At 37.2% G+C, this 27,316-nt stretch overlaps 1 protein-coding gene across 1 annotated transcript in view; it reads left to right on the top strand.

The window, feature by feature from the left end:
• LOC150108188 (post-GPI attachment to proteins factor 6-like) overlaps positions 1–27,316 on the top strand; it is a 256,316-nt gene that overhangs the window by 32,856 nt on the left and 196,144 nt on the right. The window contains exons 2-4 of the mRNA XM_090390640.1: positions 4,125–4,233; positions 16,365–16,530; positions 26,955–27,168. Coding sequence (XP_090246766.1) covers positions 4,155–4,233; positions 16,365–16,530; positions 26,955–27,168 — 459 coding nt within the window. The 5' untranslated portion in view covers positions 4,125–4,154. The remainder of the gene's footprint in view (positions 1–4,124; positions 4,234–16,364; positions 16,531–26,954; positions 27,169–27,316) is intronic.

Here is a 27,316-nt window from a genome sequence, read left to right as displayed (position 1 = left end):
GAGCTTCTCTATGAATAAAGCAGTGTATTATTTGAACATCAGGATTTTCAGACCGAACTTTGGATGCCAAGCCTCTGACCCTTCCTGTCATTGCAGCTGCCATCAGTACATAAACTTATGTAATTTTTCCATGAAATTTTGTTTGTATCAAAGTATTCATTGATCACTTTAAAGATTTCCTTCCCAGTTGTTTGTTTCTGAAGTTCTTTGCAGAATAAATAATGCTCTTTCAACCCTTTCTCATCAGGAATTCGAACAAATGCAATTAGCTGACAACAGTTGCTAACATCTGTTGATTCATCAACTTGTAAGGAAAAGTTCTTAAATTCACAAATTTTCTGGATTAGTGTTCCTTCTATTCTAACTGACGTCTTCAATGTGCCTGCTGATCGTATTATTTGAAAGCAGTACTTTTTCAATTTCTTTTACTTCATCGATTCCAAGCATAGTTTTGACAATTTCCACACAAGCTGGTAAAATGAGTGATTCAGTAATTGTGTGAGGCTTCTTGGCTTTAGCTATCAATCTCATGACTTTGTAACTTGCTTCTAGAGCTACATTAGATACCGTTGTGGCTGATCGCATGAACGAACTTTGCATTTGAATTTGAGTTCACAGACGTTTAAAATAGTTGAAATCCTGATCTATGTATGAAGGATGCTTGATAGAAAGGTGTCAGTGTAGTTTACTTGGCACCATCGCTTCATTTGACAACTTTTCCAGGCATATGCGACATTGAGGCACAGAAGAATTATCGGAGCACACGAAACTAAATTTCAGATAATCCTCTTTATATAGTCTATGACTATGTTGCACCTTAAACTTTTTCTTTGGTTCACTTTCTTGGGCTCGCGCATTTGATGGATTTTCTGATTTTTTTAAAATATTTGTCCATTATTGAGGGTAACTGAAAATTAAATTTAATAGAATTAAAATATATGCAAATAAACAAGCCATTGAATAGAAAGATATAAATCACATGAAACTAAAAGTATACTACATTATATTTGAGGATATCAAATAGGCATTGTAACTAGGGCATCCAAAATACCGGAACACACAAAACTGTGTTAGGAAAATGCCTATTAATGACAGAAAGTCTACGTTTACCAAGCTTAAGCTATACAAATTACATCTTAATCATTTTGTAACTCATAATGTTAGCGTCCATTGTCCAAAAAATATCTCAGATACCTTTTGATTCCGAAGAAAATACATTACGAAAAAATGGTTTAACTATAAGAAAAAAATGACTCACCAGTGTTTATTTTATCATGCAAAGGTACTTCTTTCTTGTACGACTGTTATAGCTTCAGCTAAAATAGGTAACAGGAAAAAGCGTCTTTGTCAGCAAATAATAACAATTCAACTTATGTTCCGCAAACTATCACATTTGTTAAAACACAAATTCAGAAAAAGACGCAATAAGACATTCCCGCTAAGGTGTTTTACACAGACCACTTAGCAACACTGAACATCCACTTGAACGCAGTTCTTACAAAAATGATATGCTCTTGAAACACTCGACTGGTACTCTCACAACACAACAGACAAGTTGGAACTGAAGCAGAGTAATGATCTTCTGAGTAGTAGATGCATAATGTGAGGGAGGGGGTAATGGGAGGAATGGCGCTTATGACATTCTGGGAGGTCGCCTTCACACGTGCGTAGCTAGAAAAGAGCAATAAAGCAAAAAAGGGAACCACTCGGCAGCCTAGCCCTCTGGTACCGTCGCTCCATAATCAGGACTTTGTAGTTAAATTTTTCGCGGCATGTCGGTTGGGAAGCACTGCCATAGAGTATTGTGACCATTAAAGTCACCCATCAAACGTATGGGTTCAGGCAGTTGCAAGATAAGGTTATCAAGATCAATTTCATTTAACTCAGCATTTGGTGGTAAATAAATTGAACATACTATAATAAGAAATCCCACAGAGAAGCGAATCGCTACTGCTTCCAGAGAAGTATTAAGTTGGACCTGATGGAAAGGCATATGACTGCCAGCTAGGATAGCTACTCCTCTGTGAGCAGGACCATCTCCAGTTCTATCCTTACGTACAACAGTGAAATTCCTAAAGGTACGGTCCTCATCGGGTCTTAAGTAAGTTTCCTGTAGACCTTTCTGTTTCCTGCAGAAACAGAAAGGTTTGTGTTTCTGCAACAACATCTTGATATCGTCAATATTCTGACGGATCCCACGACAGTTCCATTGTAAAAATTTTCCTATTGTCTTGATTTTATTGACTTGTCTAGTTTTCGAGAGGTTGAGGGCTTACCTTTGTCAGATTTATATTTATCCACTGTTTTAGGGAAGTATGGATGGCCAGTGTCCATCTCTTCCTCTGGTAAAGTGTTCAAAACATCAAATGTGTTAGGGTCAGTTGGTATGTTTAGTTTGCTAGTTGAAGTTGTCTCTAGAGTAAGGCCATAGGTCTTATGATTAATGCGCTCAACAAAGAAGCACTTGCGATCGTAAAGTTCAGATATGGTGAAATTATCAAATGGTGGAATAGACATACATGTTTTAGTTGCTGTTGGCACTTTTTTAATTGTTACTTTTTCAGCATAAGAGGATCGTAGAACAGGTGTAATGGTGGCCAGCATTTTTTGCATCCTGATATGTTATGTTTTGTTCTGTTTTAATTTTTTGTATCTCTTTTTCATCTTTTCATTTCTGACATGCACGAGAGTATGCTGGATGATCTCCCTGACAGTTGACACATTTAGCTTTTTTTTCACAGCAAGATTTATTATCATGTTCTTTACTACCACATCGGGCACAGGTAGTAGAACCACAACAGGCAGTTTGGGCATGTCTATATCTTTGACATTTAAAGCATCTCAGTGGGTTAGGGATGTATATTCTAACAGGACAGCTGAGATACCCTGCTTTTACAGATGTCGGAGGCCTAGGTGTATCAAAAGTAAGGATGATGTTCTTGGTTGAGACCAGGTGACCATCCCTGCATATCAGGATGCGCCTCACACCTGTCACTCCTTGATCTTTAAGCTCTGAACATATCTCCTCATCAGGAACATCAAGGAGATCCCATTCTGATATCACTCCTCTACTGGAATTGAGTGTTCTGTGAGGTGTTACTGCAATTTGTATTTCACCCATTGTCGTTGCCCTCAGTAGTTTCTCGGAATGTTGTTTGCACAATGTTTCCACTAGGATATCACCAGAACGCAATTTCTTGACAGTTTTGGGAGGTCCTGCCAGTCCTAAACCTTTTTGGATAAAGAAGGGTGACATTTTCCCAATTGGTTTTTCATCTGTTGCATGAATGATTAAAAAGGTTGGTACATTTATGTTAGTATCCAATATCTTTTGTTTCTTACTTCTGTTTCCGTATGCTGTGTTTATATTATCAGTACTTGGTTGGGAATTTGTTAGGGTCCCTGAAACATATGAGGATGAAGAATTCATATTTAAGGAATATTTAATTCGGCACCAGAGCTCCCCACCCACCACGGAGCTACACATGGACGTCCACTACCCGGTAAGCAAAGACTGCGCTCAGGAGTGGAACACCAGGGCTATCCTGGATGCTATACCGGCACTGCAGCAGGTCTAGGATCTCGACCCCCGGACCATGGGGATTCTTTCCCAAGTTGGTTTAGGTGCCTTCTCCATTTCCTTTTTCCTTCTGGGATCCATGGCAAAACTATTCTTGTTGTCTTGCAACAATAGTTTTGCAAGAACTATTCTTAGTTAGAAAAATATAAAAATATAAAATAATAAAAAAAAACTTAGCTCCCCCCCCCCCCCCCCAATACCCCAAATACTGATGTGCTGTACCTTTCATTGAGTGGGAGCTACATAAAAAAAAAAAAAAAAAAAAGTGCATTGTAGGTCACATTCTTGGAGCTTTTCTGTTGGTTGATTCAATACTTGCCTTAATTTAGTGAATCAGAATTTTCATTTTAGTGCAGTATTACTAATCTTCCTAGTTTGAAGTTTTAACTAAAAAAAATAAAATAAATAAATAATAAAAAATAAAATAGAAATTATGTTTATTTCATTATATTTATTGTGTAAAAATTTAAATACCTGTGTCATATGTATTAGGTTTAAAGTATGTCTGACTCTATTTAAAGTATATCTGAACTCTGTTTTTCAGGACAGGATATCATGATTGAAACATAAAAACATGGAGAGTCTTACAGCCATTTTATGTTTTCTTTTTTTACTGGTAGTTTGCCTTCATTATGCCCAGTGTTTTGGTATAGGTAAGTAAGCCCTTTTCTTTGGTTATTTCATTTTTATTCAATTTTAATATTTTTAATTAAGACATTTAATCACCTTTAATTATTATTATTACCATGATTCAGGTCTCCATGGAGTTGAAAGACTCATCATGGGAGGCCCATTCTAGAAAACAAAGTATATTATACCATTCCTTGAACTCACTGACTGTTCGTACTCTCACCACTCTATCAGGCAATGCATTTCATGGTTCAACCACCAATTCGTAACTTCCAGGGATGGTTTTTTGTCCTTGCTCCTCCTCCTCCTTCTATCTATTGAATAAACTGGACAGATTGGCAAATGAATGGGGGGTTTCAGTTTCAGCAAATTCTGCAGTCCACATTCCCTCAACCTATCTTCATAACTAACATTGTACAGTCCTGATACCATCTTTGTTATGTTACTCTGCACTCTTTCCATGATTAATTTATCCCCTTAAATTCTGAGGACCAAATTTGAACACAATAGTTCAAGTGTGGTTGGAAGCAATAGTCCAACCATTGGAATGAGACATAGAAGTTGCAGAGGCTGTAAAATGGGAGTGGCTGTGTAAGCATTGTTGCATGGGGGAGGAGATGAGCACTAGGTTGTGGTCAGAATTGCCTTGGGGGGGGGGTCCTCTACATTCACTGTGGAAGGGTCATCAGTTAGGAAGAGATCTAGGGTATTTGGAGAGTGATTTGGGTTATCAGGTATTCTGGTTGGCATCTGAACAAGTTGTGTAATGTCATTAATGATGGCAAATGTTTCAGCATCTCTGCCTGAACTGGAGAAAATAAATTTTTAAGGAGAGGAAATTAAAGAGCTCAGAGGGTTGGTTGCATTAGGGGAACGATAGAGACAGCATATGAATTTGACTGAGTTGGGAAAGAATATTTTCATCCAAAGAAAGTAAAAGTTGGGTGATTCTAGGTTGGGTGCTCTCTGGCAAGGTATGTTGGAACGGATGTATGCACGGTTGCCACCCCTGGGTCAAAAGGAGTTAGAGTGTGTAGTTTGGAAGGTTGAGATGAATAGTGCTGGGGGGGATATGAGTTTTTGCCAGAAAGAGTAGGTGGCATTTGGTAGACTGAAGGTGGTAGTAGACACTATTAAGGTTAGAGTTTAGGCCACGTATGTTGGTGAAGTGGATATGGAGGGCTTTGTGATATGTTTGATCGAAAGGGTCTTGCACATTTCCTTGCAGTGCCTGCGTACTGCTCTCCATGGTTGCTGCTAGTGACATCACTTGGTTTTTGCACCAATTTAACTTGTCTGTAGTCGATGATCCAACTGTTGTCACCATTTTGATATTTTTCTTCCAGTTGTCTTCAAAGCTGGCACCCTTGTTCCCTTTGTGCAAATGTTAAATCTGGTCAAGCACGTATGTGCGATCGGGGACAAGTGTTTTTGAACTTGTTGTTGATCGCTGGTATTAGTTTTGATGTGCTTGTCGGCGTGTCGCAAGTCACTTTTACTAGGTGTGGAAAGTTCATTTCGTCCTTTCTTTTGTTAATGGGTCCGAAACGATGGCAACTGACGATATTTTTAGAATCAATGTTGCATTTTTCTGCTAATTGGATGATGTCTTCTTTTAGTGTTTTTCCGTTTTCCTTTGGAAAGTTTAAAATAACGGCGTTAAATTTTTTGTTTTTGGCCTCCATCGAGTTGTGCATCGTTGATGTGATTAGGTCACCGAGTTAATTCACGAGGATGGGTGAACTTGCGTTGCAGTGCTGATCATCAGTTGGTTCGAACTTTGTTTCTAGTGCTCGTAGTTTGGAGAAAAGAGTTTCATTCATAGCATTGTTGTGCTGTTCGATGTTTTCAATTTGTTTGCCTAAGTTTAGGAGTTGTTTTACAGACTCGAGACACAGTGAACAGCAATAGGGCTGGTTAAGGTCGATATATATCTTGTGTGCCGATTCATCTATTGTTGTGCAGGAAGCATGTAACCAGTGGCAGGAACTTGCACATTATACCCTTTTCTTTATCGCTGATATCAGTTTTACAGCTGTGGCACTTTGTGAGTTTGTCAACAATCAACGGCGCTATGCTGGTAAGACATGGGATGCTTGTTCATCGTTGCCTTTTGTTGCTGCCATCTTTGCTTCACATGGTGGGCATAGCAGGCACTTGCTCGTGGCTGATTTTTAGAACGAAATATAACTGTTTTAATGCACTAAAAGTACTTGCAGGTTGTGCAGAAGTTATCGGCTCCTTAATACCCACTGTTAAGATTTCCGTTTGATGTTTAATTTGGATGAGAAACACTTGCAGTAGCGATAAAATGCTGGAGCACTACTTAAGAATAGTTTACTCACCAATGCCACCTGGTGTTGATCCTTTGTAATATCTGTAAAGTTCCCCGAATTTCAGGTTTCTATCAATCATCACCCCCAGATTCCTTGTCTCTCCCCCCACTTTCTCCAGTGCAGTTCCTCCAACAGATGCAGCCTCCCATCAATGTATTCCAAAACTTCAAGACTCTACATTTAGCTGCATTGAACTGAAATCCCCATTCATTTGCCCATCTGTCCAGTTTATTCAAATCCTCTTGCAGGGCTCCCACATCTGCACTAATTAAGTGCATAATTTTTTGTTCATTAAAATAGCTGGCACTGAATACTCTATTTGCATCTTTGAATAATGGTAATAAATATTATCATTAGTATTTAGCATTATTTCCAAGTCTCTGAAGTTAGAAGACTCATTACAGAAGAATAAACGACAATATTCAATTGACAATATTCATCATGTGTTGCCTTGAAAACATTCAGCATTGGAACACCACTTACTACCCCCCCCACCCTCTGCCATGCATTCCATTCACTTACCACTCGCTATGCAAAAAAATCTTATTAGGTCTCAATTATATCATCGTTTTTCCTATCCTACCAAGCTCTGCAGATCACATTCCCTTAGTTTGTTCTCATATTCTTCATTTGAGTCTCGAGACATTCACTTGCCTCTGTACTCTCTAAAAGTTTCCTTATCACCTAAGATATCCATGTGGTAGATCTGTGCACAGCAATTCAGTTTTGCCTGTTTAGTGCTTTAACAGTGGAGCTACCACTTTCTTATCCCTATTTGTCATGGTCTTGCACATTCATCATAATTCTAAGGGACAGTCCCTGTCACTATGGAGAGTTCTAGCTTTCATCTTTAGTAGCTTATACAGGGTGTTCGGGATAAATTTGACATATTTATAATTAATTATATTTTTCCGTAAGTTACATGTATTAACACACACTTCTCTTCATTTAAAAGTTTGGACCCTTCTTCATTCATATACAAGATGTCAGAAAGGATGGATAGCTGGAACCCACCTGAATCATGGAAGAGAATAACTTGTATCATGATGATTCGTGCCCGCCATCAAAATAAGGATATTACGACTGCTGCCCAATGCTCCCTGAATACAGTAAAAACAATCAGGAATGAACTAGAGACTTGCAATGGTGACTACGAGGATGTAGCAAGAAGAAAGATCCCTAGCAGACGATCTGATTGCGTTCGTACAGCAGAATTCCTCGCAAATCTGCAGGAACAGGTGTTGAAGAACCCTGGCATTGGAATTCGGGCTTTGTTCATGGAGTTGCTAACTGTAGTCAAGCCCTGGATAACAAGGGTAGCCAATGGTAGGCCGTATGTATGGCAGCAGGATTCGGCCCCTTGCCACACCTCTGGGAAAAGTCAAAAATGGTTGTCTGAAAATTTCTACGACTTCACCAGTCCAAATGTTTGGCCTCCAAACTCCCCAGACCTTAACCCCATGGATTATTTTGTATGGGGCGCAGTTGAAAAAGACACCAATCGCACTTCCAGTAATACAAAAGCCCAGTTAATGGATGAAATTAAAACAGTTTTTGCAGCCCTTCCCAGGGTGACTGTAGCATCAGCTTGTTCGAGGTTCCGAAGCAGAATTGAAGCTGTGATCGATGCTAATGGTGGTTATTTTGAGTAAATCTTGTTGATAGTATTGTAATTAACTCTGCCTGTAATGTTTTTTTGTCAATTCATTAAATTTAATAGATACAAAGAAGATTTTCTTTTTCCTTACGAAACTGTCAAATTTATCCCGAACACCCTGTATATAACCTCTTCCGATTAATTTAACCATCTCCTCTAAGAATGTATATTTCAGCTATCATCTTGTTTTTCCTGATATCGTCCCTTCTAATATGTTTATAATCTATTCGTTATATCTTCATGCATGTCCTAGGAATTTCTTCTTACTTTCTTTCTATGATTGTCTTCTTCATTACTCAGTTCTCTTTTATTTCATGCAAAACTTTGTTGTTTTTTCTTTCTCTCCAATTTATTGCTGGTAATATTCTCCAACAGTACATTTCAATTCTTTTTCAGACTTCTGCTGCTGTTATAGTTTGTCTCCTTCACATCAGCAATTTTCTTGGTAACTTTCCTAATTGTTTTGATGTGCTTCCTGAATGTCAGCTGCTGAGTCATCAAAATCCTCCTAATCTTTTTCTTTCTTCACCTCCTTGAGCAAGGTTTCATTAACACGATAAACCTAATTTGATCTTCTCTGGCTGAAGTACATGATTTTATACTTGCTTTCTGTTCAAAATACCAACCTATTCAAATTCTCTTGTAACAATATTACATCAGAACTTCCTGACATTCCTCTTTCCAATTTAGCATCATCACCAAATAATTAAATATCACTTCTCAAACTTTGAACTATATCATCAGTACATATATCAGCAGTTCCAGAACAGAACCCTGTGGTACTCCACTTGTCGCCTATCTCTTTCTGGTATTGCATCCCGTGTACAACTCGTTCTCTCTTTTTCATTCAACCATCCCTGTTGCTAACTGATCTTATTTGAATACCATCCTATTCAAATTCTCTTGTAACAATATTACATCAGAGCTTCCTGACATTCTCTTTCCAATTTATTATCATCAGCAAATAACTGAATATCTCTTCTCAAACCTTGAACTATATTAGCAGTTCCAGAACAGAACCCTGTGGTATTCCACTTGTCACCTGTCTCTTTCTGGTATTGCATCCCATGTACAACTCATTGGCTCTTTTTTCATTCAACCATCCTTGTTGCTAACTGATCCATCCCATTATGCTCAATTTCAGCAGTCTATCATGTGGTCTTCTATTAAACACTTTAGCAAAATCCAGAAAAATCATTGTATAAGCATCTCTTCTGTCATCTTCACTTGTTACCTTATTATGAAATGTATCCAAGTTAAAGAAGTACAATCTACTTAAGAAGCAAAAAAATATTTCTTTTCTCATCAGTCCAGGTTTGTGTTCTTTCCCTAACCAACCTCTAATAGCTTCACCACTACACCTGATATACACATTAGTCTATTTGTGCAGTTGTGGATGTTCTGTGGTCTGATCCTTGTTAAGCAACCAAGTCAAGAGCACTGCTTGCTTCTTGCACATTCCTTTAATATACATGATATTCTCCGGTCCCACAGCCTTATTATAATCAATCTTATTTAAAATTCGGAATCTCTTCACACTCCTAAACTGTTATTCATTGCTCCCCCCCCCCAGCTACTTCCCATATCAAAATCACATAAAACATCATCTGCAAACAGCAGATGATGTCATTTATGTACAAATTAAACAGCAGCAGCATCCCTAAAACAGACCTTTGGGCACCATTAGTGACTTGCTTCTTCTTGGATATTGCTTCCACATGCACAACTTGATGATATCTATTAGACAGCTGATCTCCAATCGAGTGCACTAATCTGCTATCCAGCCCCAGTTTGTCCATGGAAATCTGCTTTGAGCTTAAGCAAAATCTAATTATACAACTGTGTATGTAATTTTTTCTTGTTCGTTGCATTTGTCACCTTGTTATAACAAGTAAATAGATTGTTAAAATATGATCTTCCTTTAGCAAATCCATGCTGTCCATCAAAGATTATTTGTAGACTAATGTGGAGAAGATTTTTCATAGAATGGGTGGAGACAGAGGAGAACATGAGGCCATCCCTGGAAGTTCTATAAGAGGATGTGAGCAAGGGGTTGAGAAGTAGGTTTTTTTTGTGTGAAGAATGGTAGGTGGCTGGAATGCATTGCCCAAAAGTGTAGTAAGTGTGGAGACAATGAATGCATTTAAGTCACAGTATGATAAGCTGTGTGCATGTGTGAGAGAGAGAGAGAGTTGGACCTCCATAGAGTCTTTTGACTCCTTGGAGGTCTAATAATAATATAAACTCTCTCTTCAGTTAGTGGTATCATGGTGACATTTTCTATTATCAATATGTGTGTCAATTTGATTAAATCCAAGTCTCATGTCCCTCATGTTGCTTCATCTATGTGCCATTGACTCTCAGTTAAGGCACAGTCAACTCCCACTATAGCAAACCCTTAGGAACAGCAAAATAGATTGTTATAGTGGATAGCTTTCTATAGTGAATTTATTTTAGCATAGCATTTTCTACACTTGCTTCATGAGCGCCACCGCTCGTGAGGCAAGCCTAGCGGTGGTGTGTAAGATGAGCTCTGGATTGAGATAAGTTATTCTTGAAATAATTAATTGTATATGAGTGTTTGTTTGAGTAAGAGCTGCTATAAAAGTTGTGTGCTACTAGTATTATTAGTGTGTGAAATATTTTGCCTAAACTTAATTACAAATTCGTTGTTATTAGCCCTTAGAGTAGTAACCGGCAGAGGAAAGATGGCAGCGGCTTTGTTATTACACGACTTTAACTTGGACTTCAGTCGTTTCATGAAGTGCGAGGTGTGCTACATGTATTCTTTTGATTATATAGATGATTTGTGGATATTTAGGGCGGATGGAAGGAGGGTGTGTGGGTGAAGTGTGAGCTAAATGAGGATTTGATGAGTATTAACATGAATTTGATGAGTGCTAACATGAATTTGATGAGAAAGTGTTAGAAGCGATGTCGCGGGGAGAATGAGTGCTCATTCAAAAGAGAAGGATGGTGTGAAAGAAAGGCGAGAAATTGTTAAAAAATCATTGAATAAGAAAACGAGCGATTTGAAAACCGTAACAGATGGTAAAAAGATAAAAAGACAAAAGTGAGGCGAGTGTGGCGGAAGGCAACGAAATTGAGAGAATGAATGAAACTGGAAATAGTGTGATGCAAAGTTTGTAAGTTGGAAAAATCAAAAGAATGAATGATATCGAAAGTTGGACACATGGACCAAAATTGGGAAAAATCGAAAAAATGAATGCTATCGAAAGTTGGACACATGGACCGAAAGTATGGAAACTCACTTTCACTCTCATTCATCAAAAGAATGAATGAGAGTGAAAGTGTGAAGCGGGGGTCGAGAGTTCAAAAATTAGAAAGATTGAATGATAAAGAGAATGTGACGCGAGATTCGAAAGTTGAATTGGGTTGGATGAGGCAAGAGATGAAATGGATGCGGAATGAAATTGTATGGTGACTCCATCATTAAAGGTGTACTGGATGAGAGGATGCACAAGGTATGTTTTCCAGGCAGTAAAATGAGTAGAGTGATTGAGGCATTGGATATGAGGAGGGAGCAAGCAAAGGAGTTGATGGTTTTAATAGGTACGAATGACTTGAATTCGTACCTAGGTATGACTGTGGTGAGATGAGGCGGAGAGCAAGGATTATGAATGATATGTTAGCTGAAATGTATGAGGAGAAAGGAATACAGTTTGTTAATGTGGGGAATACGTTTGCAGGACGAAGTGAACTATATAAGAGAGATGGGCTGCATTTTGAGTGGTTATGGTGTGAGTCACTTGGAGAGAGAGAGAGAGACTGCTGCTGGAAGGTAGAGAAGCGAGTACAGAGAATGAATCGGATCAAGTGGAAAGTGATGTGGAAGAGCAGGAGACTAAGACAAGAGAGATTGAAGAGGTGGTTATGAATGAGGAAGCGAGTGGCATGAGTATGGAAAATCAGAGAATGGGTGGAACAGGGAAACGGTGAGGCTCAGGACAGACAGGGGTACACAGTGTGAGAAAGGTGGATGCTCCAAGAGGATGTGAGAGCATGTGTAGACAGGAAAGGAATGGGATGACCTGGGATCAAGAGGAAACAGTTGGAATTGAAGAGGGTTCTAAAATGAATAAGCGGAAAGAGAAATGCCCCCGGTTGAGCATGGGGAGATCACATCGAATGAGTGGTATCAGTGGAACTAGCTGTAGATCCAGGAATGAGCTGTTGTGTTTGTATACAAATGCTAGAAGTGTAAGAAACAAGGCAGATGAAATGGTTGCATTTCATCTGCATTAAGTGTTCACCCAAAAATTGTTGGAATAAGTGAGACATAGTTAGATGAGCATGACATTCTGACAGGAATAGAGATGGAAGGGTATGATGTGTTTTGTGAGGATAGAAAGGGTAAAAAAGGAGGGGGGGGGGAAGTGCTATTGATGATTGAGAAAGAGTTTTGTCCATACAAAGTAGAGATGCAAGAAGGAAATAGTGCCAGTGATTTTGAGACAGTATGGTGTGAGATAGAGGTGAATGGAATGAAATACTTGGTTGGATGTTGTTATAGACCAGGTAATGTGGATGGTAGTGATAATGAAATGTATGATTAAATTAGCCAATCAAATAAGAAATGAGTGATCATTATGGGCGATTTTAATTATGGCAATATAGGCTGGAACGATGAGATAGCAAATGGAAGTAAAGAAAATGAGTTTCTTGAGTTTTTGAGGGATAACTACCTCAGGTAGTATGTAACAGAGGGCATGAGATTTGAGGGGCTTGTATTTGGTCATCTTATCAGAGGATGTAATTATAAATGAGGCATCAAATCACTCACCAATTCGTGAGCGTGACCATGAGGTGATTACCTGGATGGTTGCCAGCAGTGTGAGGACCTCTGTGAGAAAAAGGTATATGTGGAACTACAATGGGGTTGTTTATGAAGAGCTCAGGAGACAGCTTGCTGGTGTAGCATGGAATGAGGAGTTAGCTGGAAAATCGATCAATGCAACTTGGTGGATTTTCAAAAACTATCTAGTAGATGTAATGTCTAAATGTATTCCAAAGGTGAGAAGGTTAAATAAGGTAGGTGTGAAATGTATGAATAAAGAGTTTAAGCATGCGATACAGAGAAAAAGGCTATTATTAAGGCAGCATAAGAGAAGTGGAAAGAACCAATCCCATGAGGATTACAAAGACCAGGCAAGGCGGGTGAGGGTAGCTGAAGTGAAGTATGAGCAGCAGTTAGCTAATGAAGCCAAAAAAATCCTAAGGAGTTCTTTCAATATATAGCCAGCAAAAGAAAGAATGATTATGGAAGGATGACGTTGATCGGAGAAAATGGTATAAGGACAGCTATTGCGGAAGGTGTGGTGGAGATACTTAATGAGCAGTTCATAAAGGTCTTTGGGAGATTCATTGAGAGATTGAGAGCAGCTGATGATGAGGAGGAGAGATTGACTGTAAGTGAGCAAGAGGTGTATGGGGAGTTAAGCATACTAGATGTTAATAAGGCTATGGGACTTGATAATATATCACCACGTATTCTGAAGGAATGTGCCAGGGAGTTGATGCCAAACTTGACAAATTTTTTAATACGAGTCTTACACTGGATCAAGTTCCTAAGGAGAACAAGATTGTAACGCTTCATAAAAGAGGTGATAGAACTCAAGCAAACTATAGGCCTATCTGTGTGTCAGGTGTTGTGGTTAAGTTGTTGGAGAAGCTTGTGAGAACTACGATCCAGAATTGGGTTGACAACAATGGTATTATCTTTGATGGACAGCGTGGGTTTGCTAAAGGGAGGTCATGTTTTAATAATCTACTTACTAATTACAATAAGATGGCTGCTTCCTTGGACAGAGAAGAAGGATATGCAGTAATATACTTAGATTTTGCAAAGGCTTTTGATAGATTACCGCATGATAAGTTGATAGTCAAACTAGAGCGGATGGGGTTGGATATTAGATTAGTGCATTGGATTGGAGACTGGTTATCTGATAGGTATCAACAAGTTGTTTATGGAGGAGTGATATCCAGGGAAAGGAAAGTCACTAGTGGTGTGCCTCAGTGTCTGTTTTAAGCCATTGTTGTTTAACCTATATGTCAATGATACTTGGGAAGATTTGGATGAGAATATTCAGTTGTTTGCAGATGATGCAAAGTTGGGATGAACTATGAAGAGTAGAGAAGATGTTGTGGCATTATGAGAAGACTTGAATAGATTGAGTGAATGGGAATGGGGATGTGAGTTCAATGTTGCAAAATGTAAGGTTTTAAAATTTGGGAAACAAAGATGGGATGCAGAATTCATGCTTGGTGAGGATATATTGTTGGAGGTGAATGAAATAAGAGATCTTGGAGTGATAGTTGATAAGGATCTAAAATTTAGGGAACACATTGCCAAAATTGTGAGGACAACACAAAGAATTCTGGGAATGATGCAGAGGACACTGACTTATAGAAGTAAGTTGATTCTTATTCCATTGTATAAGGCTTTTTTTAGGCCACACGTGCACTACTGTGCATAGATTTGGTCACCTGGTTTTTCAGAAGGACAAAGAGATGTTGGAAAGGGTCCAGAGGCGACTGAATAAGGTAGTTTCTAACCTCTGGAATGTCTAGTATGAGGAAAGATTGAGAAGATGCAATTTGCAGAGTCTGCTGGCCAGGTGGAAGATTGGAGATATGATAGAGATCTACGAGTTAGTAAGGGATTGTTATAGGATCAATGCTGGAGAGGTTCTACAGAAAATAGTGGGAGATCAGGGGAGAACCAGAGGTCGTCTCTGGAAACTGTATAAAGAGGGTGTGAGTAAAGGAGCGAGAAGCAGGTTTTTTCCATGCAGAGTTGTGAATGATTGGAAAGCCTTGCCTGAGAGTGTGGTGTCTGCAGAGAATTTGAGTGTGTTTAAAGCACGATATGATGAGCTGTGTGTATGATAAAAGGACCTCCCAGATGAGTCTTTGACTCCATGGGGGTCTTGGGTAATAATAATAGTATTGTGGCTGTGGGACTTTGGTCAGACTTTTCTGTCATTTTGTTTTAGTGGGTGAATTTGCTATAGCATAAGTTAACTGCAATTAGCTCAAGAAATTTAATCTCCTTACTTGCATATATTTGATGATTTGTCATTACTTCCAATACTGACTGAAGAATCCTTGCTCTCCCCTCTTCTATGCAATTCCTGGCATGTATCAACACTCCTCTAATTATCCAAAATCTCTGCTTACCTGAATCTCACACCAAATGACCTCAAAACCATTGTGACTATTGCTTCCTTGAAATTCAATATGGAGAGAACACAACTGAGATTCTGAGATCATCATTAGCAGTTTAACCATGTTCATTCACACCAGTGATTTGAGGACTGACTAATTTTATCATGGCCAAAAACTATTCCCTTTAACTCCTAGATTTTCATGCGAGTGCATTTTTTGATCAGCGTGGCACCCATCTTGTGCAAAACTTTTTCATTTGCAATTCTTCATGCAAAATATATCCTACACATTCTTTTGAAATGCCTATGGTCTCAGCAATTTCACGTGCTTTGATTCACTGGTCAACCAATAATATATTGTGCACTTGATCAATGATTTCTGGTGTTAAACGTTTTGGACATCCTTCACGTGGATCATCTTCAAGGCTGTATGGCCATGTTTAAACTCGGTAGCCCATTTCTTAATTGTTAAAAAAATGACTTACGATGTCACATGGATGCTTATGACAGATGTACCAACTTAGAAAAAAAAAAATCTTGCTGATAGTGTTGCCATTTATGGTCAAGACTGAGAACTTTTCAGACCACCCGTGTATAATGTCCCATATACACCATATAATTGTACTGTTTTGAACAGCTTTTCTCTTTGCACTTTGTCATATGCCTCCAGATCTACAAAACTGAAATACAGATCCCTGTTATTTTTCCAAATTTACCAGATGATGATGATAATAAGAAAATAAGAATGCATTTATAGCTGTATCTTTTATTTGGAACATTCAAAGATAAATACATAAATTGTTTACAATGACACAGTTAAAAGGAATCTAATTAGTTAATTTATGTGAAATATCTTATAAGGTGCCTCTTTATTTTTTTTTTTAAAGAGACGTGTAGTTTGTGGCTGAAATTTAAAAAAAAAATTTTTTAAATATATTTATTAATTTCTTATTATGATTGTTCTTTGTTTTCAGTATACATGCCATCTGATGCATATAAAGAAAGCATGCTCCGGCCATATAGCTATTATAGCGATGTTGTTATTTTTCATTTTTCGATTCCACCACAGACAGTTCATGGTGTATGGCAGTTTGCTGCCTTTATGGATGATATTTCCTGCGTTCCTCAAACTGTTCATATGTAAGTAAATAAAATTACTTTCTATTCAATAGCTGTTTAATATAAATTAACTACTGAAGTTAGTCATTTAGATTCGAAACTCAAAATCAGGAGTACTTTTGTAAGCAGCATTTGCCATCAGCATATAATGTAAAGTATTCGGTAGTAAAATTTTTTATAATCATGATTCTTATTTTTGGAGAATTCACAATTCTTAAAGTTTTTTAGTATAATCCATAAACTCTTCTGGATAGAGATCAAACATGGAACTTTTTCAAGCCTCTAATATGCAGTGCTATGGTGTCATGCTAAGTGATGAAATTCATCAATTACCTATAGACATCTGCAAGGATCTAACACTTCAAGAATTATGGCTGATCAATTCTCATTACATTGGTGAACATATGAGCGAACTAATGCTACTGTATAAGCACAAGATCAATTTTTTTTAAGCTTAATAATCAACTCGCCTTCTTTAAAAGATTCCGAGACAGCAAAATTATTTTAACTTTTGTTAAATTGCAAGGGAAAAAAAAGCATGGGACATTTACCAGTGAGCTGGTCATGTATTATTATTCAAGAAGATTTGAGTTATATGCAATTACTGGCAGTAATTATCAAAAATTTTGAATGAGTGGTGTTAAAAAAAAGAAAAGAAAAATACAAATAATTCAAAATATATGTTTATTATATATAATATATACAGGCTACTAGATAGTACTACATGATTAAGTTTACGTAATTATTAATCTCATATCAACAATTTTCTTCCAGATTAATCTATTACTTGTTAGTATTGCTGTTTCACTGTATGGGTCTTCTAAGTACTTCTGACTGAATCAGTCCATCTAGATCTTTGCCTTTCTCTAGATCTTTTTCTGCCATCTTGGTTTCATACACCTGGTAAGTGACCATACCACCTTAGATTACACCTGCTCACACATTTTTGAATGCTAATAGTGTTAAGTTCCTTCCTAATAACTTCATTTTTAATGATTCTGCCATTGATATCATTTGTTCGCTTTCCTTTCTCAGAACTCTTACAGTAGTCTTTCATCAAGTGTTTTATTTCTAGTTTAGCTCTCATGTCCACAAGTTAAAATTGGTTTGAGTACTGTCTCATATACAACTACTCCAGTATTTTTGCTAATTTCTCTCTTGTTCCATATAAATTTATTCAGCTCCCTACCATATCAGCTTTGCTTATTCTGTTGTCTATTTCCATATTTAATATTTTTCAGTTTCAAAACTCCTAAATCTAGAACAGGGGTGCACAACATACAGCCCATGGGTCAAATGTGGCCAGTTCAATGATTTAATGTGGCCCTTGTCGTAAAATGAATAAATAGAATTAAAAGATATTTCTATAATATTAAATGATTTAAAACATCAGTGGATTCACATATTGTTGATGTAAATACATATTTTTATTAAGGATAAGAGTTCATTTTCCCTGCACCTTAACAGATCTCAATGATAATGCATGCGTTAAACAATCAGGTACAAACTTTGTTTGCTCACACTTGATAAAGAATTAAACTAAATTTATTATAGTCTAACCAAGTGAAAAATAAACTTTCAACATCTTCTCTAAATCCAGAGTAATTTAATAATAAGGTGACAGACCTTTCGGCAACTCCTATAGGTAAGGATGACCTTTCCTATTGCTTCTGCCTTAGTATCTCCACTCTGGGCCTGTCTCCCACTGATGAGACCTCAATAAAGGTCGAAACCGGTATGGGTAATGCCCCCCCCCCTTAATGCATAGCAGTATACATGTCTGCAAGGAGATGTGCGGTTCATTATGGGAGATACTGAGACAAGACGTTGAAAGCTTGATCCACCTTTGCTGCGAGTTTCCCGGTGTTGTACTACCTTACCTCGGTCCTTCTTGTACTACCTTACCTCAGTCCGCAAACTTCGTTTGCTCACACTTGGATAAAGGATTAAACTAAATTTATTATAAACAAATACTAAAATTTGATTGGTTAGTTTCTCAACTTTGCACCAGTGACACTCACATGAAAATGATCCATCATTTTATGATTAGTATGTGGGTACTCTTACTGCCATTGTCGTTGCAATATCATATGTTCAAGTTATATGAATATTATTACACAAGTTTTTCTGTGTTATTCCATATCTATGTAAATTTGTTGTAATATTTATTCTCTCAGTTTGTAAAGTAGTCACTAAAGCATTTAGTTGTAAATATTACAGATAATTTATCCTTAAATATGGATGAAAAGAAAAGAAAAACTGATGCTGAATGTAGTTCAAAGAAGCATGGATACACAAGTATTGTTTTATTGAATATGAAACTAAATTTTTTTCATAAAAATCAGAAAAATGGTTGATTCAAAAAAAGTGTAGTGTATCACATTAAAATGCTATGTTCAATAAACATGTCTGTTGAACTTTATATACATTTTTTTCTAAAAATTCAAGTTTTAAAACATGCAGTTAGCATTTTTCTGAAATCGACTTTTCTCATGTTGATAATGAAGTGAAGATATGTATTGATTTCCTCACAACCTTAAAAAGATTTGCTATGCTTTCACTAATAAAAATTTCTGTGTAGCATCGATGAAATGAATCTCTGTTAGCAGAAAAGAAAGTGTAATATATATATATATATATATATATATATATATATATACACATATATATACAGTCAATTCTGTTTAATTGGGCCACCGGTTAATCAGTTATCTAATTAGTTAATCAGTAATGCGAATCAGTTATCTTTCATTGTGCGTCTGGCAAGTATGAGTCTGCTTAAGAATCTACCCTTACTATATACTGTACTAGCGATATCGATTTATTGTGTCAATTTTATTTAAAATTTTTAAATCTTTGCCAAGATGCCAAGAAATGATTTTACACTTTCGAGTAAAATTGCTTTGCTGGATAAAATTAAAAGCCAGCCATTAAATACAAGCCATCGTAGACTTGCTGATATAACTGGTGTACCAAAATCTACCATATCATGTCTCCTACAACAAGAAAATCAACTGCATGAGGAGTGGACATTACAGAAAGAAATTCCAGGAACATCCAAAAGAAAGCATGATGGAAAGGATCCAGAAGTCGAAGAAGCAATGGTTTTCTATAGTTAGCAGGCAAGGCGTGAATATCAGCGGCCCAGTGTTGAAGGCGAAGTCAGAGGAGATCGCTAAAAAGCTGGACCACAACGATTTTAAAGCAACTGCTGGTTGGTTGCCTCGATGGAAATCGAGATACAATATCAAATTTAAAAAAGCGCATGCCGAAAAGGGCAGTGGCGACAATGTAAGCACTGAACAAATGGCAAAATACTAAAATCCTTACTTTTTTAGAGAATTTCTGTTCAGATGATATTTACAATGCTGATGAAACCGGCCTCTATTATCGTGCTACACCAGATGACTCCCTGTGTTATAAGCACATTGCACTGTCAGGGTATAAAAGGGCAACGGACCGCATTACTGTATTATACTGTGCAAATATGTCGGGTACGAACAAACGAAAACTACTAAACATAGGAAAACATGCTAATCCTCGATGCTTTAAGGGGTTAAGAATAGAGAGTTTACCAGTAGAGCACCATGCCAATAGTAATACGTGGATGACCTCTGAAATTTTTCAGAATTGGCTTACGAGTTGGGACTTAGAATTACAACGTAAACAGAGGAAAATTTTGTTGGTTCTCAATAATAGTGCTCCACACCCTCATTTAGATAATCTAAAAAATATAAGGCTGGAATTTCTTCCTCCTAATACAACATCCTTAGTGCAACCAATGGACATGGGGATAATAAAAAATTTAAAGACATTGTATCAAGGAAAATTGGTTAATTACATACTGGAATCCATTGATGAAAACCTATTAACAAGTTCATCAGAGAGATCAGTGCAAAAATTTCAATTTTGCAAGCAATACAGTTTGTCTCTGACAGTTGATGAGCTATAAAAAGCAGCACAATATAAAACTGCTTTGCTGTTTGCAGTTTAAAACCTTTGGAGGTTCTTGAAATTTTGAGTAATGATGAAAATGAAGACATACTGTAAGCTCCTATCATGAATAATGAAGAATTTTCAACAATAGTTGACAATTTACCATATTACGATGAAAATGAAAACTTTGAAGATGCAATTGTTGAAGTCGTTAAATCCAAACGTCAAAAATTTGACGAAGAATACGATGATGAGGATGATGACCCTGAGGCCAAAAAATTTATAGTTTGGTTAGTGTTATTTTATGCAGGAAGGTAACGAAGGAAGCCCTACATCCACACTGAATATCTGTGCTGATTTTGTAGAACTGCAAAATTTCAAAAGCAAAAGACAGACTACACTTGATGCATTTTTACAGAATTAAAATTTGAAATTGTAAAAGTTATCATGTATGCATTATTTTTTCTGCACAATTTATAGTACAAATATTTTCTGTATTTTGGTTTAATAAACCATTAAAATAGGTACCTAATTATTATTATTTTTTACCTACTTATTCATTTGCCTGCGTATTACATATTTTATTTTAGAATTTATTATTAGTTTGTTTAATTGGGCCAAAATGGATTAGTCCAACGTGTCCCATTTAAGTGGAATCGACTGTATGTATATTTATCTGGCCCATATACGAGAGATTGGCTGATCAACCTGTAGTATTTTAGTACTGTACATGGGTAGTGGGTTGGAAAAATGTATATGGGAAGTGGGTTCCATGGAAATATTTATTAGAATATACAAATTGCAGAGACTAAACATCTATGTGAAAGTGAGTTGGTAAGAGATGGGTCATTCAGGATATTGAGTCAAGCATTTTGAGGGAGCTTTTAGGAGCCCCCACTCCAAATGTGAGAACAATATTTGATTGGGTGGATTTGTGATTTGTATAAGGTTAACAGCTGTTTAGAGGTGAAGGTAACGTCTTGAGCGAAAGAGAAATCCTGGTTTTTTGGAAGCTGAGGATGCAATAGTTGTGATGTGTATATGCCAGGAAAAGCCTGATGTCAAGGTAATTCCGAGAAGAAAAATCTCATCTTGTCTGGGGATTTGAGTGTTATCAAAAATAATACTGAGGGAAAATGGTTCTTTTTTGTGGGAAATAAGACAACTGGGTTTTACTAGCATTGAAGTTGACGAGGTTATCTGAGCCCCATTGGTGGATGACTTGGAGGTCAGAATTGAGGGAAGTTGTGGTTGATGTTCTGTGGGTTGAAGTCAGTTGTGTAGGGTAAGCTTTATCAAATGAAAGAGAGGAGTGCAATTTGCTGTCATCTGCAAAACTGTGTACAGTCATACCCTGAAGTTCTGTGGTAGGTGGGACCAACAAAAAGCAAGTAAGTCAAATTCGCATAACTCGGGGTATAATTTTGCATGTAATTTATATATACAAACATACAAAATATTAGTTAATTGGGACCAAAGGTTTAAAAAACACCTATATTTTTTAAGAAATATAATCATAATTGTAGTTTTTCGTACATAAAAAAAAGAAAGTTATTTTGATGTCGATGGTTTCATAAAATCTAATAGATTCGTCTGACGGCATAATGTCTTTTTCTTGTCACGCAAAATTTCTTCATAGTAAGCCAATGATTTTTTTATTCCTTGCCTTGTGGCTACAGTTCGTTCCTCGTTAGAATCTATGTCCTCCAAAATCTGTAAACCTTTCTTGATTAAGCTGAGACCTTCTGTTAATTTTGCAATTGTCATGTGCTTTTCTGGTAGAACTGGATCTGAGGTTTTGGTCTCTTCAGTAGCGCTTTGCTCACGCATCTCTATGAGCTTGTCGATTGTAAGCTCCTTGTTATGTGAGTCTAACAGCTTCGCTGTCGACTTTGAAATCTAATTGCCTTGCAAGGTTGACAACTGCTTCTATTGCCTCAGCAACTTTGATCAGTTTTGATTGAATGTTTTGATCAGTTTCTGGCAACATTTCCGTTTCGCATTTGAAAAAGGATGGACAAAGTTTTTTCCAGACACCATTCAAGGTTTTTTTCAAAATTTTACCCCAAGAATCTCCGATAATCCTTACAGCATCTAAAACATTAAACTGTATCCAAAACTCTTTAACAGACAGTTGCTCATTTTGCCTCATAGCTTCATTCAGCCTTGCAAACGAATGCCGTGTGTAGTACACTTTGAATGTTTTGATAACTCCTTGGTCCATCGGTTGAAGTAAGCTGGTTGTATTTGGAGGCAAGAAAACAACTTTTACACGTGGATCAAACTCAGTTAAAGTTGCAGGAGGGTGACCAGGTGCATTATCAATAATGAGCAACTTTAACATTATCAATAAACTTTAAATGGAATTTTTTTAAACTGGCAATAACGTTCAACTTCAGGTATGAAGTGGTGACCAAACCAGTCTTCAAAAATAGAAGCTGTCACCCATGCCTTAGAATTTGACTTCCAAATTACTGGCAAGCCAGCTTTAGATTTATTTTTTAGAGCTCTTGGATTACTGGCGAATGCGGCTGGCGCTGGAAAGATACGACTAGTAGTGAGGCTTGAAGCGTGATGGGAATACGTACATATAAGAAACCTCGTAACTCTGGATTCACGTAAGGCGGGGTATGACTGTATTGGATTGGAGGTCAACTGAAGTAGGCCATTGATATACAGAAGGAAGAGGGTCGGTTAGAGAACTGAACCTTGTGGCACCCCAGCATTAGTTAGATGGTGTTAGTTAGTTAGCCATCTACCATCACACATAGTGTGCATCCAGACAGAAAGCTGGCAATCCATCTGCAGAAGTCCTGAGACAGTCCAAATGATGGGAATTTGCTTAGTAAGCTTTTGTGCCAGATCTGGTCAAAGGCTTTAGAGCAGGGATGCACAAACTTGTTAAGGCCGAGGGCTGCCAAAAAAAACTCGAAAGTTATCTACTATATATTGTTTATTATATTTATACCTATCATAATTGTTACAAAAAAGGTAATAAAAAGTAAGCGAATTTAATTTGATGCGTGACGTTGCATTGATTTGCCAATTGTTTTGATATTTGGTTCGAGTTTTGTAGTAGCCAACTGCAAAATTGATTCTAAATTTTCATCACTCAAGCTGTTCCTATTTTTAGATTTGTTAATATTCATGACTGAAAAAGTTTGTTCACAAATATATGTTGAGCCAAAGAGGCTTGCACATTTTAATGCATTATCTAGCAACCATTTATAATTGTTTTTATAGACAACGATAGAAGTTTAATAAATTGCCTTCGGTAAATTTATTTCGCAGGCTCTCATCGTTTTGAATGTCGATGAGTTCAAGCTGTGCTGATTCGTGTGCATTTTTGGGAAAATTGGCAAAAGGATTGCTAAATAAATCTAGCAACGGTTTCACTTTTTTTAAATTAGAAAACTGATTCTTGAAGGCTAATATCAAGTTATCAATCTTTTCAACATGCACAGTTTTGAAGTTGACATTGAACTTTTCAGAAACTTTCTTATAATTAGGAAAATGGATGTAATTCCCTGACTTCAGTTGGATTTGAAATAGATTTAACTTGCACTGAAAAGACAAAATGTGGCCGTAAAGTTGAGTAACCAATTGATCTTTGCCCTGAAGTCGCGTATTTAACGTATTTAATGATTAGTAATGTCAACCAGAAAGACTAAGTCACATGACCAATCCGGATTTTTTGTCAGGGACGTTTTTGTTTTTTTCAGTCATGAAGATTTCAATTTCATCAATTAAAGGAACTGCTCCAATGTTTGTCCACGACTTAGCCACCTCACTTCTGTGTAAAAAATTAAGTCACCATATTCACTTTCAATGTCTTCAAGAAACTTTTTAAATTGTTGGTGATTAAGGCCATGGGATTTTATAAAATTAATTGTTGAAACCACAACTCTCATGACATGTTCAAATTCAAGTTTCTTTGGGCACAAGCTCTCCTAGTGGATTATACAGTGGAATTGTATCAACTCATCGTCGTGCTGTCCCAAATGCTGTTTCAATATTGTTACCAATCCAGAATTAGCTCCTATCATGGAAGGAGCTCCATCAGTCGTGATACCTGATAATTTTGTCAGATCTAAATCAATTTTGGAACACTGTTCCAAAAGCCCAGTGAACATGTCATTACCTTTCGTTTGATCTGACAATGAACTCATTCCAATCAGCTCCTCACTTACCTCAAACTCTTGCATTATTCCACGGGCAAATATTAACAACTGGGCTGTGGAAGTAATGTCAGTTGATTCATCAATAGCTAGTGAAAAATAGGCAAATTTCTTTGAATAAGATGTTAATTGGTCCTTTACATTTTCCGACATTGCAGTAATTCTTTGCACAGTCATCCTGTTTAACTGAATTTTCTGAACATTTTTGGTTGATTCAGGACAAATTTTTTTAGCAGCTATCTCAAGGCTATCTTTAACGAAATCTCCGTCTGCAAATGGGCGCCACCTTTTTGCTACAAGGCGAGATATTTCAAAACTTATTTCTGTTGCGATTTCTGAATCTTGAATAGGTTTTGTAAACATCACTTGCTGACCTGTCAATTCTCATTTCAAAAATGAAATCTTTTGTTTACATAGTTCTTCAGATAGATTTGAAAATGTAGAATGCAGACTTTCATAGTGTCTCCTTATATTGTATTCTTTTGGTATGGCTATAGCACTTTTGCAAATCAAGCACACGATATTATTAAACGACTGCACAAAACCATATTTTTTGGTCCAGCTATCCTGAAACTGCCGTTTTTCATCCTGTAGTTTGCGTTTCCTACTTGGCTCTACTTTATCTTGTAGAATTTATTTTTTACCGTTTCGTAGGGGTGATAATTAATTGTAGCAACCACATCTACGAAAACAAAATACTCATATGACAAATAGATGAATTATAAAATTCGTTAACATTATTTCTAACTGATTATCGTAAGTAGACAGGCAATCGTGACGTCACAGCTACTTTGCTTTGCGCAGGTAACATTTTTAAAAATTACCTATCATGTAACTTGCTAAAGTTAAAATAATACATGGTGAGGAGGGCCACATGCAGACCACGGTCTGTGCATCCCTACTTTAGAGATATCAAGTGCAGCCACTGTTGATCGGCATTGACGGGATCCGCACTAGTGGTCGCTTAATAGCTGGGTACCTTCAAGGTAAAATAGGTGTTGAGAATTGATGATTTTCTCCATCACTTTAGATAGGACTGAGGTGAGTGAGATAGGGCAGTAGTTAGATTGCAGCGATTTGTCACCCTTTTTTAGGAATGGGTTGAATATAGGCCAATTTCCAGGCTTGGGGATACACACACACACACACACACACACCAGTGGAGTAAGAGAGTATATACATACGGCATAGGGTAGGAGTCAGTTCTGTTGCACAGATCTTCAAGATAATTGGAGGAATGCCATCAGGGCTAGGAGCCTTTTTTGTGTCTAATTTAGACAACAGGTTTATGATCTCTTTCTGGCAACAGGATACAGGGGGCATTGTATGTTGGGCAGTTGGAAAGATTGGGTGGCATTTGCCTTTGTCAGTTATGCATGCATTGGAGGCAAAGTGTGAAGTCAAGAGGTTAGCTTTTTCTGTGGAAACTTGAATTGCAATTGAGCCATCTGGGTATAATAGAGGTGGGAATAGTGTAGGGCAAAAGTTACAATCAATTGCTTAATAGTTGGCAATTGGCAACAGACTAAAAGATATGGCTGCCATTTGGACAGGCTGCAAGTTTCCTGCTTTTTGCCCATTCAAATTCTGTTTTGGAAGCATTGATAATTTTTTTTGCACCTGTTTCAGGCTTCAGTATAGACATTGGAGGATGGAGTTCTTGATTTGAGCCAGTTGTGGTATGCCTGATTTTTCATTTGTACAGCCTTGGCACATCTTTTGGAGATCTAGGGCTTAGATAGGGGAGGCAGTCCAGAGAAGTGTGGGGAATGTATGTTTTCATGCCAGTGAGGATTACTTTGGTGATATGTTTGGATTGGAACAGAGACCTTGGAATGATGTTAATTTTCGTTTCCACTGAGATAATTAACATCATTCCAAGGTCTCTGTTAGCTCTTTTCTTTCTTTTTTTCTATTTTTATAAATTTTATATATATATTTTTTTAATTTGTTTTTTTACATAGTCTGGAAACCTTGCTCTAGAAACTAAACATGCAACTTTTTCAAGCCTCTTCAGGCCTCCAATAAGCAGGGTGGTGGTCTTACACCATGCTCACAGTAGGATTCGAACTGCAGCCTGTTGGTTGGATAGCAGTACTCAACCACTCAGCCAACCAGGCTGGCAACTTATGAAAAAAAAAAGTACTTATTCTTAGCAAAGTAATTAGGACTAAGCTTAACTAATTCTTACTTGCCTAGTAATAAAGTAATTATCATGCAGCATGCATAACTCCCTGCTAGTTAAAAATGTATTTAAACTGGTTATAGTTGTGCTGATTATGTTGTATTCACTCTATCCTATTTTTTTTTTTGTGTGTGTGTTTAATAAAGTTCCCTTAGACATGGCAGTTATCCTGTACTGTCACCTGATAATTCTTCCTTTCCTGACCATATGCAAGTGCCTGCAGATCAGATGCATTCAATGCAAATTGTTACTCATTACCAGCCACGACAGATGTCTGAATTGTCTATCCAGAATCCGTTACCAGGTAGTTGGTTTGCCGTTGCTTATGTTCCAGAATGGAATCACAAAATTGAACCAGAGGTGAGTTATTGGAAGTGATGCAAAAAATACTTTTGTTTGCACTGGGTGTTTTTCTCTTCTTAGTAACTGTGATCCTGATTATCATTTACATCTGGCACATTGAATTTACATTTTCGATGTTATCTAATTCACAAGTAATGCAGAGGGA

Source organism: Typopeltis vanoorti, chromosome 3 (assembly GCF_054136105.1).
Source record: "Typopeltis vanoorti isolate ZY-2024b chromosome 3, IOZ_Tvanoo_1.0, whole genome shotgun sequence".
NCBI classification, from domain to species: Eukaryota; Metazoa; Arthropoda; class Arachnida; order Uropygi; family Thelyphonidae; genus Typopeltis; species Typopeltis vanoorti.
This window is presented reverse-complemented; position numbering and strand designations above follow the sequence as displayed.